This window comes from Mastigoproctus giganteus, chromosome 4 (genome assembly GCF_048544385.1).
Source record: "Mastigoproctus giganteus isolate SK-2022 chromosome 4, ASM4854438v1, whole genome shotgun sequence".
NCBI classification, from domain to species: domain Eukaryota; kingdom Metazoa; phylum Arthropoda; class Arachnida; order Uropygi; family Thelyphonidae; genus Mastigoproctus; species Mastigoproctus giganteus.
The window spans coordinates 244,869,262-244,885,890 of NC_143578.1; the positions used below are offsets into that span (position 1 = coordinate 244,869,262).

At 37.3% G+C, this 16,629-nt stretch overlaps 1 protein-coding gene across 4 annotated transcripts in view; it reads left to right on the plus strand.

Annotated features, from left to right (window-relative positions):
- Nucleotides 1-5,878: 5,878 nt before the first annotated feature.
- Nucleotides 5,879-16,629, plus strand: part of LOC150087593 (uncharacterized) — a 107,943-nt gene continuing 97,192 nt past the window's right edge. For all 4 annotated transcript variants that reach the window (XM_090372156.1, XM_090372157.1, XM_090372158.1 and 1 more), the window contains exon 1: nt 5,879-6,396. In XM_090372156.1, the coding sequence (XP_090228282.1) occupies nt 6,078-6,396 (319 nt within the window). In that variant the 5' untranslated portion in view covers nt 5,879-6,077. The remainder of the gene's footprint in view (nt 6,397-16,629) is intronic.

Below are 16,629 nucleotides of genomic sequence, written 5' to 3' on the forward strand. Positions count from 1 at the left end.
AGCTTAATTTTCAGCACTCACCTCATGAGGTGAGTGCTGAAAATTAAGCTAAGCTATACATACGATCTAGTTATTACATTACAGCACATACGGACTCCGTAAAAATCAAGAGTCACTCAGAGCCTTAAATACTGCAATCAGATCACCTCACAGATGATCTGATTGAGGTATTTAAAGAAAGTGGTCTTCAGAATTTCAATTTGTAGAAGTGAAGCTTTCTTTGGTAAGAGCACCCTCTGTTCTCCTTATCACAATCGTTGCCATTCTGTGCACAGAAGGGCAACAATGCCCGTTTCAGCAGCTCTATATTTTTCCCTAAATGAGGCCTCCAGGCTTGTATGAGGTGGAACCATTGCGTATCGGTTACACTACATCTTAAAGAAAGAAATACTGTTCAAAGTTTAGACCTAAATGGATGTCAGATAATAATATTAATGGAGGCATGTGATGCAAAAAAGCAAGCGTATGAGCTTATCATCTACATTCATATATGAGGAATTCTTTAGGGAAGGGGATGCCAGAAGTTTATCGAACTTTAACGAGGAGCGAAATGACTTTGTGATAACTGAAAGGAAAGTGGAAGAGAAATTGTTGAGAATGGACATAAAAAAGGTACCCGGGGCAAATGGAAACTATCCAATTGTATTAAGAGAGGCAGCAAAGGAGATAAGCTAACCCTTAGCCATAATTATGAGAGTATCCTTGGATTCAGCGGGAGGTCTCTATGGGCTGGAGAAGTGCGAATATATCCCCAATTGATAAGGCGATGTGAGTTCTGTAATTATAGACTTGTTAACTTAACGTCTGTTCAGGGAAAACGGAATCACTGTTTAAAAAAGTAATGGAAGATTATTTGGACAGGCACGAAATTACAGTTGCCCCCCGTATCTGCTGATTCAATTACCCGCTGTTAACCACGAAAAAAAAACCCGACAAACTTACCACGTACTACTCGCGTGTCCGATACGATGCTGCCCCTTATTTTTTTACAATGTCGCGTATGGTTTGGTCAACAACCTTATATTCAACGACATTCTTTAGAGATTTAACGGATGCACCATTTTCAAACTTTTGAATACTTTCAGGTTTTTGTTTAATTGAAAGCGCAATTCTTGCGTTTGCCCATAATTTTTGCGATTTCTAAACAAAAAAAAAAAAAAAATATATATATATACCGACATAACGAAACAAAATTTGTCCTTTTGCGGAGCGACGGAACACATCAATCGACGCGACGCACTAAAACAAACTAAACATTTGGGCTCTTCTTTTTTTTTTTTTTTTTGGTCGGTGCTCCATACGCTGCAGCACATGCTGATGGGATTAAACTGAAACTGGATATGAAGTAAGCGATAACCATTTCTGATTTTTCTTGCAAAGCACATGGAATGGGACAGAGAAACGGATTTGTTGTGACTCCTTTTGATTTTTATTTTATTATTATTGGAACAGGCTTCTGTCTCTTGTCGTGGAAATGGATGGGTTGAATAAATTCAAGGAATAACTGAACAAATTCTTGAATTGTATGGATGGGTGAACTGTGTAGGTTTTTTTTTTTTTTTTTTCTTTTGGCTGCTGCTATATAAGCTTGCTTTCTTGCGTCATTTTTCATTTCTACTACTAATTAGCACTAATTAGCCTTAGAAAGTCAGTTCCTTGTTTGATGTGTGTGTGTGGATTTCTGAACAGGACATGACACGGCAAAAGGAAATGACTTAATTTCGGTGCATAGAATGTGAGGAAATTAAGCGTCAACTCAGTGTTCTGATGGGAGTTTATGAAGATCATAGTTGATGACCTCGTAGGAATTAAATTGGAGTCCATCGAGCTAGCCCTCAGCTGCACTTCTCAAACCAGGAGGTTACTCTCGTGCATTAGAGAACACTGTGGAAATTCCCAAGACAGAATGCACTGGTCCCACAGGTCTCTCTGTTGTCAGGGAAAGGGAAAGGCAAACGTGAAATATATTTTCCAAAAATGATAGGCAGAATACGATCGGGACATCTGCCTGGAGCAAACGTCCAATGCATGTACAGCAGATATATCTATCTCTTAAGGGTACAAAAAATGATACCCATACAAGTTCCTCGCATCATTGAAGGGATTCGAACCCCTGCCTTTTTCACACGGTTTGAGATAAAGCACCGTACTCTCTACACAGCCATGCAAAGAGGATAAAACACTAGAGTCGGTCGAGAACCGCTCATTCCCGAATAGTTTCTTCTCAAGGAAAGTGGGGTTTTTCTTAGCAAACCGTCTAAGTTACTAAATAGTTTAAGTTGCCGTTGCGCCTACAAACCCAACGGCACCACCAACAACAAAGCATTTGGGCACTCTTTGAGCAATATCATTTTGTGATAAAAAATTACTTTCATTAACAACATTAGATCACCATTTCTCCAGGAGGTGCAATAAATTGGACATGCTGCTAGGATTAAACACAAACTGGATGTGAAATCAAAAATAACCATTTCAGATTTTTCCTGAAATGCACATGGAAGGGGATAGAGAAATGTATTTGTGGTAATTGCTTTCTATTTTACTTTATTATTATTATTTTTTATTATGTATAGTTATCTATTTCTTATCATAAACAATATAGTAAAATAAAAAAAAATAATTATAACGCGACGTTGTCTATCATCATGTTCGACAGTTCAACAAGCAATATGATATCGCAATACCCGAACTTGTTTTTATTTTAACGAACATTTTAACTCCTAATTTTGCACGACCCCTATCTTCTGAGCCCTGGTCTAAATTTGGCGTCCTCGTCGGCTGTTCGATTGGCGACTTAGTCTCAACTTATCCAATATTATTCCAAAGCCATGTTCTTGCCCTTTCCTGTTTCTATATGCCTTTGTGAGTCGGTGCGGTAGCACAGTGGTATCGTCACCGTCCTCCCCACATAGGGTGGAAAAGGCCCTAGTTCGAATCCCGTCGATGACGCGAGGAACTTTAGTGGGCTTTTTTCACTCCTTGGCTAAGTTAGTCGGTCTCAGGCGTAGATAGCAAGGTTTTTCCCTCCGGAAACTGGGGGTTTTCGTCCAGCAAACAGGCAAATCGACCAGAGAACACACGCAATTTACAGACAAAATAAATATATAGGTAGATGTAATCATTTACGTGTGACCCTAATATCATAATTTGTTTTTTGTATGCCTTTGTGGGTAGCACAGTGGTATCGTCACCGTCTTCCCCCACACCGGATGGAAAAGGCCCGGGTTCGAATCCCGTCGATGAGGCGAGGAACTTTAGTGGGCTTTTTCACTCTGTGGCCGATTTACTCGACTCAGTCGTAGATAGCGAAGTTCCCCTCCCCCAGAAACTGGGTTTTTTTGGCCAGCAAATCAAGCAATTCGACCAGAGAGCACACATAATTTACCGACACATTACATAAATTGGTATATAGAAGAAATTCTTGGTTACTTCTAAACTCAAGTTTTTCTTCCAGAAAATTGACCACAGACCACACAGAATTTACAGACATATTATGCATGGAGCAATATGGGCTAAGTTGCCGGATGCGCCTGACAACCTATAACAGCAGCAGCAGCTTCTGTATTATCTGTAAACGGAAGAATTTTATTTTTTTTGTTAGTTTTGTTTCTTTCATTAGTTATTATTATTATTATTTTCTTATTTTAAGCTTTGTTTGTTTCGTTAGTTATTATTTTCTTATTTTGTTACTTTCTTGTTTGTTATGTGGTTTGAACAGTGGTGAAACTATATATTCTGTTTCGTCTTTCCAGATTATCTAACGCTATCCACGTGATCTATACAACTATACAAAATCAACTGTGGGGAGGGGGGACTTGGGAGGATTCCTTTCACTATAGCATGTTCAGGACGTCTGAAAACACCATTTAGGTACTATGAGGCATCAGCATCCCAAGCGGTTGCAACATAACACTTCTGCCTTAGGTTCAACGGCAGCCCCAGAATTTTCTATGACGGGGATAATGCATTGTTCCGGGAAATTATTAAGCTTTAGTTATCATGCAGCTGGTTAAAATATTTATATATGTCATTTTGATTATATGATGGGGTGATATAGCCCCTTTATTCCATACCTAGGACCCCTCCTGCTTATTTTTACATTTACAGACACAATATCACTGTGTCTGTAAATGGAAAAAAATACATATTTTTACATTTATAGACAAACTATTATTTTTAGGCCACCCGAATAATTAAATTCATCTGCCGCGCTGTGTGTCTTATGTCTGTAAATTGCGTGTGTTCTATGGTCGATTTTTTGCTGGACGAAAAACCCTGGTTTCTGGGGGGGAAAACCTTACTATCTACGCCTGAGACAGACTAACACAGCCACCGAGTGTAAATAGCCCTTTAAAGTTCCTCGCGTCATCGACCGGATTCGAACCCAGTCCTTTTCCACCCGGTGTGGGGAGGACAGTGACGCTACCACTGGGCTACTGCGCAGACCATTTACAGACGCAGTGACCCAAATAAAACAGGTTAGCTTACTTTTAACCAGAGGTTGTTGTTATTCGGCTTTAGGAGCATCGGCAATTAAGGCCATGCTGTTCCTTGTATATTGTCTGTAAATTTCGTGTGTTCTGAGATCGATTTTCTGTTTTGCTGGACGAAAAACCAAAGTTTCTGGGTGAAGAGATGCTACCCTCTCCTGAGACCGACTAATTCAGCTACATTATGAAAAAGACTCATAAAAATTCCTGACGTCATCGATGGAATTCGAATTCAGGACTTTTCATTATCATTATTAGCCATATGGTGCCAGGAGCCAGAAGCGTTTGCAGCTCCAGGCAAAAAAAATAATTTCTGAGTTACCCTTGGGAGAGAGAGAGAGAGAGAGAGAGAGAGAGAGAGAGAGAGAGAGAGAGAGAGAGAGAGAGAGAGAGAGAGAGAGAGAGAGAGAGAGAGAAGGAAATCACCAAGAAAGAGAAGAATGATGATATCCAGCTCAGGACCCTGGGTGTGCTAAGCCAATGCCCACCAGATGTGAGCCCCTGGATTAACCTGGTGTGGGGAGGACGGCGATCCTACCAACTGTGTTACCCACGAGGGCCTTAACCAGAGGTCAAAAAATTAAATAAAGGAATTCGGTTAAGGTGATAATTTTGAATAATAATTGTTTCTTTTTAATATAGTTGGAGAAGAATGTTTCGTCGTAGTTTTCCATAAAATCTAGATTTCTATAATGACCACTCTTATTCCACGCGAATATTAGATAGTTTATTTAGAGATTAACTAAATCCATAGACATTAAGGTAACGTTTCGGGAACATTGCCTAAACCTATCCTCAGACCATACATAGGCTGTTGTTAACCACCTACTTGCCGAATGTCTGAGTTCCTACTGCGCGTTCAGTTAAGATTTTCGGAATTTGCATGCATCGTTTTATTATATCTCATATTGTGAAGTTATAGTTCTTAACTGGGTTGTCACTATTGCAACAGGGTACCTGCCCACCCACCGATGATGAAGCCAACTAGCTTAGAAACAGTGCCGTCTGGATGGTGGTGCCCATCTGAGAATAAGCAACAGTAGTCTTCTCTACTAGAGAAGCGTTATTTATTCGAAGTAGCGCAATACCTAGGTAACTCGTTGTGAAGGTATTCAAATTATGAAGTATAATAAAACGATGCATTCTTACTATCTGGGTAGTAGAAATGATGGAGATGCATTACCCATACTTAAACAGCCTTTTTATTCTCTTTGACATTTCGTCAAGAAATATATTTGGAAGAGAAAAGTTAGTTTGGCCGCTAGGTGGGTTTTGTCCTACTTTGGAATCTAAGGAGTATGTGATGGTGAGATGAAGTTGTGGAATGAATTGTAATGTACTGTATTTGGCCACTAGTAATAAATTATGTTAATATGTAAATTTATACTTGAAGCGCGAGTGTAAAGTGCCATGCCGTACTTTTCATAGCAGGCTACTGTAGCTGTTACAGCGTAACAGCAAAAGTTTTAATTGTATCATCTCGAGGTGATGTATGCATCTCTAAATTGCTTTTAATTGTGGAAGGTTTTTATCTTATGTTTTGCCACTAACTTGCATGTGGCTGAGATTGGAAGCATAAATGAGCTAATGATGACCACCGAATTGGAATCGGGGGGCCGTGGTTTACCGGATTTGGTTCTCGATATCGACAGTGTCGAAGGAGAAGAGCAAGTTACTACAGTGCCTCTGAAAGAAATTTCTGCATTTTCCTTGCCCGGTGCTGCAAATTCTAGTGTATCTGCTAGTGCACAAAGGTCAGAATTTCACTCGTTACGGGTTTCCAGGCATGATAATAAGAACGTACACCGCAAGTTCGGATCTTCACATTTTGAAGAACAGAAAGCAACAAATTCCGATTCTAAGACAACACCAAGACGTATTACCAGTAATCGCTCAAATGGCAAAGGTAATTGAATTACTGACATAATTTTCCATTATACTGGACGTTGAAACTGGATGAATAAATATGATTAAATTTATGTTTTGAATTCCCACTGCAGTTGACATATATGAGCCAATGAAAATTTGAGTCACATTAAGCAGTTAATTGCATTCAAATGTAACCCCCAGATTTCAGTTCATCATTCTGTCCACAAAAAGTTCGCAATTTCCACATAGAACTAGTACCCATCAAGGCAAGGAGTATTTATGTGATTTTTCACATTGCGACTGAGTTAACTGGCCTTTGGTGATGATTGTGTGGTCCTCCTCCCTTGGTAACTCTGATTTTCATCCCACAAAAACCAGTTTCCAAAGGAGAGGATTATTAAACTCTGTAAATTGTATTCTATGGTCAGGCAAAATGATCATGGAATACACACAGTTTTGAGACAAAATACACTAATGCCATGAATGGGAATGCACAAGTGAAAGAAAACCCAAAATTATAATGCTGAATAAATGTATATGAAGAGAGAGAAAACAATATATTTATGTCTTATCAGTACATAATTATTTCTCCAGTGGCAAGGCCCTTTAGGTTCTTAGCTTTACCGTGACCCCCTTGTCCAAAATTAAAATATAATTTTAACGTTTTAATAAACAAAATGATTGATAAACAGATATTTCTAATCACCTTAAAAATGTGCCCTTCCATGTGCAGATTTCAAAAATGCAGATGAAATATGCAGATTTCAAAAATAATAATAAGTTATCTGTCTTTATACAGTCTGCTTGATACACAGATCTGAGCTTCTGGAAATGCTAGATGGGGAGAAAAAAAAAAAAAAAAATTACAACTTTCTTTGAATTGTGTGATGCATAATATGTGCACTTATTATGCTGGACATAATTAGCAGAGTCCACCTTCACACAGATCCCCATGGACTGGTCCGCGATTTCTTTCCCAACAGGGGTACATGGACCACAGTTTGTGTGGCACTTATATAGACAATACTATCCCTTTTTCCCACACATGAATAATTATATCATCGCTTTTACTGAAATTACCTTCTACATTAACTTCTGATGAAATTGAAAATTCCAGAATTTATAAAGTAAATTTCTGGACTCAGTGGTTTTTTTTATAACATAAAAAAAAAAAAAGAAAACTGTAGCTTGGAAATTAAAAATTAGTATTCATTAATACCCAACTATATTTCTCCTATTTTTAGTTCTCAGATTTAAAGCATAATAGAACAACATCTTGTCAGTTAGAGTGAATTTTTTTATTTTCATACTACATTTCTAAAGAAGTATTCTATATAAAGAAGAAAAATTCCAATCCTGTTGTACTTCAGTGTTTTTCGATGATATTCTTAAGCTGTGTTACCCAGTTGCTGAAAATGACAGTAATCAAAATATTTTTATGAAACTTGTCTAACTTTGTGCAAAGAGGCTGCATTACTGTGTGCTATGCAGTAAATCATGTACTACAGTGATGATCAGTTTCCTGCAATGACTGGAAATTGCGAAGAAAACTATTTTAAGGCAGTAATAACATCAAAGAAATTCCAGTAAAAAAATAAAAATATTCATAAATATTCAGCTACAGCACCATTATAATAATGAGTGGTATGTTAAAATTAGCATTTTCCACTATGTAATTAAACAAGGGGAAAATATTCATAATTGTCTATCCTGTAAGAATTTTAATTGTGTAACCAAGGGACAGTAGTGGGTGTACAATGCCCTAGTTCACCAGCCAGTTTTGCAAGAAAAATTTTAAAATAGGAAACTTATTTTATTCTTAATTTTGATATTATATTGTATAATGAGATCAAAAAACATAAACAACAGTATTGCTGTTAAAAAAATAATAATAATACCAACTGTTATGGCCAAATCTTTAGGTGGTGAAAAACGAGTGGGAAGGAAATCAAAACTGTGGAAAGTTTTCATAGCAACAAATGTTTTGTTGAATAGGTGCCCTGAAGAATTTTTAAAAAAGAAGAAAAATAAATTAACGATAGAAATTGAATATCTTATTGTAGGAGTAATGAAATTCACATTGAACTAATTCTAATAGATACATAAATTTACTATTCTTGGTATTAAAAAAAAAAATACAATAAGCATGCTAGCCTATGTGTTAACGTAGTATTAATTTTCCTTGTTACTTTTTAAAATTCAAGTTTGTCACTAATAGGCTATGTCTCCGTAGCCACGGCCTCCGTAGCCGAGTGATCAGGAGCGGGAGTGTAGTAGCACACGCTCTTTGAGTAGACCGGGGTTCAAGCCCCTGACTGCCGAATATGGTCGATCTGCCAACCCGCACTGGACCAGCGTGGTAGATTATGGTCCATTTCCCTCAGCATGAATTGTTGAGGAGGCTTCCATCCTGCAGTGGGTTGATAATGGCTGCACTTTACCTTTTTTTTTTTTAGGCTATGTCATCAGGCCAGATTCTAGGCCATTTTGGTAGGAAAAAAAAAATATATATCTTGCTGCAAAACAACCTTGACATAACCCCCATGCCCTTTTGAAATACAAGCAGCATGCAGAAATCATTAGTCTCAGTTGTGGGAATTATCAAATGCAGTAGATGTGAAGAGGCAATGCTTGCAAGACTGTATTGATCTGCCACCTAACTGTCTCTTACTAATGAGGAACAGGTCTTTAGTACCCATTGTGAGATTCAACTAACAGTCATACATATCCTAACTGTTCCCATTATTCCATTAGCCATAAAACTATCTTCAGTTTGCTATCTAACTTGCATTAAATGTGCCACATAACCTAGGAAGCCACTAATCTCAAAGAGTTGTTCCAATAAATGCCATTTGTATTAACACATCTAATTAGCTTTTGGACTGAAGGCATTAAATAAATCATAAAGAGGAACGTTTGGTCCACAAGGCCCTTTCACCAATAACCTCTACCCTTGTGCTAGTTAGATCCTGCTCATGACTAATTCTTTATAAGAGAACTGATTATAAGTTCAAAAATAAATAAAATAAATTTTACATGTATCCTCTGGATGGCTAAATCCCAATAACTAAAAATTTACTGTGCAATTTTTATGGTAACATATGGGCTTGAATTTGTGCCTGATGACAACCAGCCCTTTAGTATTAACATTTAATTTATTTCTTTTTGTCCAGTTTCTTCTACCATACCGCTGTTTATCAGGTTTGACCATGTGTTTAATTTTTTAAATCTTTATTTTTTTTTATTTGAACTAAATTCTAAAATGCATGTTACTTATTTATATAACTGCTAATGATTTTTTTTAGGGTGAGGTCCACCTTAGTTCCTTCAGGACACACTACAGGATGAATCAAGCAGTGCTAATTTGATGTCAAAATGAAGGCTAGACAGGCTAACATGAGCATTACAGAATTACATAGACCATATATTTTTAATTGATATGTAGTGTAGTAAATTAGAATAATTTGGCATTGCCTGAAGTGAGCAAACAACTATACTTTAATTACTTAATATTAATTACCCCTGCAAGTTTTACATCTTTTCTCTGCCTACATATACCTTGCCACATTTGTACTTCTTTTTTGTACATCACATGTCTTCTGTTACAAAATGGTATCATATCTTTGAACAGATTCCTCATTTTGTTAATTGGCTTAAAGATCACCTCAAAACATAAACGTATGCAGGCTCAATGCTGATGAGATTATTCCTCTTGCTTTGCTCAGATTATGAACCTGAGGGGGCATAAACTCAAATTGGGGAAAGAGTTATAGAATAGATGTGTGGAAGTTTGCCTTTAGCCAGTGGGTGGTTGATTGCTGGAACAAAGTTCCATCTGTCATTGTGGAAATTGATAGGTTAATTAAATTCAAGGAAGAACTGGACAAACTTTTGGTGCAAATGGATGGGTGAAATGGGAAGTGTTTTTTTTTTTTTTTTTTGGCTGATGCTGTATAAGCTTGCTTTCTTGCATCATATGCCTCTACTAATGCTAATATCATTTCCATCAAGATTTGCTAGAATATCCTGATTTCTTACATTCATGTTTAATTATTTTGATGAATTCCTCTTAATTAGTTATGTTCTCCATGAGTATTGATAATTTTACCAGCCATTTGGCCGAGTTCTATACCGACTGTACCTACTATGAATAATTGTGGGCATGTAGTAGTAGTGGCATGTGATGCAAGAAAGCAAGTGTATGAGCTTATGCATCATCAGCCAAAAAAAAAAACAAAAATCACACCATTCCCTCCAAATGCCTGTCCAGTTCCTCCTTAAATTTATTCAACCTATCAACTTCCACAACAACAGATGGAAGTTTGTTCCAGCAATTAACCACCCACTGGCTAAAGGCAAATTTCCACACATCTATTCTACATCTGTCTTTTCTTAATTGGAATTTATGCCCCCTTAGGTTCGTAATCTGAACAAGTGGAAGGATCCCATCAGAATTCAGCATGCTCAACCCATTCAAGGCCTTATACACCTCAATCAGATCACCGCGCAGGTGCCTAGTCTCCAGCCACTGCAATTTGCAGAACTTAAGCCTCTCTTGGTAAGAGGATCCCTTCATTTCCCTCACCAATCTTGTTGCCCTTCTCTGTACACGCTCAAGTAAATCTACATCCTTCCTAAAATGAGGCCTCCAGACCTGTACGCAGTACTCAAGGCGTGGCCTGACCATTGCCTTATACAGAGGGACAATCACCTCCATCTCCCTGCTAGCAAAATTCCTATATATCATTGACAAAACCCCATGACCTGCCCTGGCAGCCTGTCTGCATTGCTCAGAAAACTTCATATCTGACTGCACAATTACTCCCAGGTCTTTTTCATTTTCTACCACCTTAAGTGTAGTACCACACAGTTGGTACGTTTCTCTGGGGTTACTTCTACCCATATGCAGTACTTTGCATTTGTCAAGGTTAAACTTCAATTGCCACTTCTTAGCCCATCTGCCCAAATTATCTAGATCCTGTTGCAGTAGCACCCTGCCATTACTGTCATTAACAACCCTGCCAACCTTTGTATCGTCTGCAAACTTCGACATTAAGCCTGATATACCTTCATCAATATCATTGATAAATATACAAAACAACAGTGGACCTAACACCGAACCCTGTGGAACTCCACTAATAACATTAGTCCACGAAGAGCAGCACCCATTGATTACCACCCTCTGTCTTCTCCCACTTAACCGTCCTTTTATCCATTGTAGCAACTTACCCTTAATACCATTCTGTTCCAATTTGTACAATAGTCTTCCATGCGCAACAGTGTCAAAAGCTTTCCTGAAATCCAAATATATGATATCAAAATTATTTTTGGCATCCAGTTCCTTTGTAACCACATCATAATATCCTATCAAATTTGTCAGACAAGACTTTCCCTTAACAAACCCATGCTGTGTCTGAATTATTGCTGCAGTGTTATCTAGATGATCCTGCAATGCATCTTTAACCAGTGACTCCATTATTTTACCCGGAGCAGAAGTTAAACTAACTGGTCAGTAATTACTCGTGTCACCTTTCGGTCCCCCTTTATGAATTGGGGATACATTTGCACATCTCCAGTCCGTGGGAAACTCCCCTGAGTCCAAGGATGCTCTCATAATTATGGCTAAGGGTTTGCTTAGTTGCTTTGCCACCTCCTTTAATATAACTGGATAGATCCCATCCACCCCAGGAGCTTTTCTTATGTTTAACTTCAACAATTTCTCCTCCACTTTGCTTTCAGTTATTACAAAATCATTACGTATCCTGCTACAATTTGATAACCTTCTGCCATTTTCAAACCTTAATAATTCCTCATGTGTGAATGTAGATGCAAAATACTCATTTAGTTTGTTTGCTATCTGAGAAGGATCATCAACAGTGTCTGTCATCCCAGTGGATCGAGCTACGTTGTAGAAAGGAAACTCATTGGAGTTTGGAAAGTAAGAGTGCCACATACTAATAAGATAATAGAACCCTGACATGCAAGTTAGTGCAAATGCATCATTTAGTATGCAGCAACCTACTAAAACAGTTAAAAATTGGCACCTTTTATATTGTGAATACCTTCACTAGATGCCATGATTTTGCACTATCTCGAATAAGTAACAATGGAGAAGACTGTTGTGATTTATTCTTGGCAGATACCAGCACCCAGACGGCACCGTTTCGAAGCTTATTGGCTTCTCATCGGTGGGTGAGAAGCCAATAAACTTTGAAATGGTGCTGTCTGGGTGGTGGTGGTATTCACTGAGAATAAGTAACAATATTCTTCTCCATTGGTGAAGCATTACTTATCTAAGATAGTGCAATATTATGACAACTCATGATGGTATTCACAATATGAGATATACTTAAATGATGCAAAGTTTTAACTACTTTATTAGGTTACTGTGTAGTAAAATTATGCTTTTTCACTAAGTTGTACTTCAGTAAACTGTGATGCAACACGAGGCGTTAGCCCTAAAATGTTTTATCAGATAATGGAACCCTTATCCATATCGTAAAATTAGCATTTAGAACCATTTAATAATTTAAAGATAAAATATACATACAAAAGGCAGGCCTTAACGTGGGGAACCCATTATCACCAATTACAGCAGATCTGTTCATAGAGAACTTTGAAGGGGCTGCCATGTGGTGTACGGCTTTAAGGCCGTCTTCTTGGGTCCATTTCAATGATGATGCGTTTATAATTTAGGAATGTGAGCAGGAAGAATAATTTAAACACAAAGCATTTCTAAAAGCAACATTCATTATATCATTAAGTTTCAGCTTCAGGTTGAGACTAATAGTTGTGTACCTCTTTTGGATACCCTGGTGTCTAAAGAGAAAGCAAGGCTATGTTTGCAGGATGCTTATGGATACTGAGCAATTCAAACAATACGGAATTTTCCACAAAAAAATTAAAATAGATATTATCAAAACTTTAATGAGTAGACTTTTGAGAATTTTTGATTAAGATAAAAACAGGCTAAAATCAACAGTATTAAAAGATTATTATTCAATAATAGGTACACAAGGTAACAAAACCGTAAAAGAAGATATTCAAGCAACAATATGCAACATGGAATATTGATTACTAAAGAGTGACAGTAATTGCTACATAAAAGGGCCCAGAAAAAAAATAAAAAGGGATATATTAATTTAAAAAAAAGGAAATAATTTCAGATCTAAAAAAATATAGTCTTAAGATGATCTTGAAGACAACAAGTTGGGAAGTTTTTTCAAAGATACAATGTTGTAACAGAAGTTATGTCTTCTGTTACATGTAGTGTCGGCTCGTGATTCTGAGATATGTCGGTGCTGTTGCTGCTGCTTAATTTACATTAAATTGCTCAGTGCAGTATTGACTTTACACTGATACCATATATAGATAACATTGTTCAGTATTGACTTAACATTGATATAATTTACTTAATGGGAATTCGGGTAAATCCTGCGAATAACAAGACATTGTGGCGACACCCCTTCACTGTCAATGATCAAATCATCACTGCTCACTTTTCAGTTCCTTTGACTCGTTTTGTTACCTCTAAAAAATGTGTATTGGCAACCCACCAACCAGGCATCGACTCAATCACTGAGAGCAAAATGTGGAACTGTCTAGTGCAGTTCCACATTTTGGTTCGGCGCCTCCGTAGCCAGGTGGGAAGGAGCAGCAGTGCGTAGCACACGCTTCTTGATATAGACCGGGGTTCGAGCCCGTCACCACCAAATACGGAGGATGCGGAAAGGTCAGGGAATGACCACCGCATATCCCGGAGCAGTATGGCCTTAGTTGCTAATGCTCCTAAAAACCAAATAACAACAACAACAACATTTTCGTTAAACTTCAAAGTTGAAAATGATTTGTCTTTTTATTCATTTATTATTGAAATGATTATTGGAAATAGTTGTTTTCCCATGAACCAAAGCCTTAGGCTATGATTGGGCCTGGATGGTCTGGGCCCTGTTTAATACTTGTATTAAGTAAAGCAATTTTATTTTATTTTTAATTGTGTAAAATAAAATTTTATTTTATTTATTTTTTTGATTATTGGAAACAGAGGATGAGTATACTATATGCGGGTCCTGTTAATAAAAATATTCATTGTGTTGCATTGTTCTTCACAAAATTGCATATAACTCCATTGACTGTATATTTAGATTTAAAAAGCTGGGGGTGCTGCAGGTCTGCAGTACCTACCAACGAGCAGCCTGTGGTTACATGTAACAGAAGACGTAATATACAAAAATAAGTGTAAATGTGGTAAAGCATAAGCAGTATAGGGAAAATATTTAAAACTCACGTAGATGAACACAGCCATATGGCTAATGAAACACCAAGGAATCCGAATTGGCAGAGCATGTGTCCTGGCACGTAGTGATAGAAACTTTGTGGTAATGGAGAAGCAACTTTGAAAAAAGAAAAATAATTGAAGCTTTTTATATCAAGAATTTGTCCAGGTTGCTTTATTCAGAATCAAGGAGAAAAACATAGAGGAATGGGTTCAAGAATAAAAAGATTTAAGTATAGAGCAATGGAGCATGGGTAGGGGGAGAACAATAGACTGCATGAACTCCAGGCACTGGTTTAGAAAATTATACTACACATGTAATGTCAGCAAAACACTATGTGTTACAAGGGAAAAGTATGTTTGATATAAGCAAATTTTGTCTTGGTGTAGGGGTTTGTAACATGATACTCATTTATTAAAATATCTATTTTGGTGTATAAAGTACTGAAACAGTTCATTTCTTGAAAATTGTTTATTGTTTTATTTATTTTTTTTTGTACATTTGGAAGCATGCCATTCACACGAGGGAGCCTGTATGCCACAAGTTGGCCACTTCTGGTGTAAGGTATATTTGGGGGAGGGGGGTGAAAAGTTTCGTACAATCACTTGACCATAGTCAAGATTGTTCTCATTTTCAGTTATTTTAAGTTTTAAAATTTGTAAGCTTCTGATTACATGATTACATGCCTTTGTGCAGTGCACAACCTGACATCTTCATGTAGCAGTCCTGGCTCTGTGTGCAGATCTTGAAACTCAGAAACTGAGTAATCCCTTTGCTTATTATCAGTGAGTTGCTAATCTTGTTCATGGACAGCAGTTAGACCAAATGTGGCCTAACGAATTTATTGACATTGCTACAGTATGGTCTTTTCTCTAAAGTGAAATGCCCATCTTTCACAATCAATTCTGATTCTGGCGCCTCCGTAGCCAGGTGGGAAGGAGCAGCAGTGCGTAGCACACGCTTCTTGATTAGACCGGGGTTCGAGCCCGTCACCACCAAATACGGAGGATGCGGAAAGGTCAAGGAATGACCACCGCATATCCCGGAGCAATATGGCCTTAGTTGCTAATGCTCCTAAAAAAAAAAACCAAATAACAATTCTGATTCTGCTTTGTTAAATGGGCAATTTGAGAACCATTGCGAATTCTCAGGGGAGGTTTCCAGATTCATCTCTACATCCAAGCATAACTGGAAGATGGTAGTGACAGATAATGGCTTTCAGATTTGGGAGACCTGACTATATTTCATTAATATTTCAGTAAGAAACAAGGTTATATATGAATTATATAATTTTCAAAGGATCTTTGTCATGGACTCTTCAAATTCAGAAGAGTTTTACCCCATGCATAGATCATTCTGCAAACATTTTGAACCACCCTCATATTGCATCCTTACAAACCTTAAATGGATTAAATGGAGAGTGGGTTCTGTGAAAATTAACATGTGGCAGAACAAAACTTTTTTCCTTATATTTGCTTATTTTACGTTATCTAAATATCTATTGCAAATATTAGATAATATAAAATAAGCAAATACACAAATTGGATATCAGTATAGGTGATATTTTGTAGATATCTAAAATTGTATTGTAATTACAAACAAGTTCTGGGCTCTTATTCTCTCCCCCTCTCAAGATTTTGACTGTATTGTATACAGTATATTCAAGACTGTTTAATAGAGGACCCATGTGCTGCTTGAGGCTCGCTATCAGTTAATCGGCTGCCTGCAAAAATGTTGCTCTTATATTTGAAATGCAGTTATCTGCAAAAATTTATATGGGAAATTTTTGAAGAAGGAGAGATAATCTTGTATATTTACTAGAAGATAATTCTTGTAGGCATTTGGAAAGATGCATTTAAATACTGTTGAACACTGAAAGAATTCTTAAAAGCCTTTTCATTTGAGGCTGTAATTTGTTCTCATATAGGAGTAGCCCACTCACCCCAGAGTTCTGATTTTTCAGCTGTACAACATGTAAATTGTCCTGTGACCAC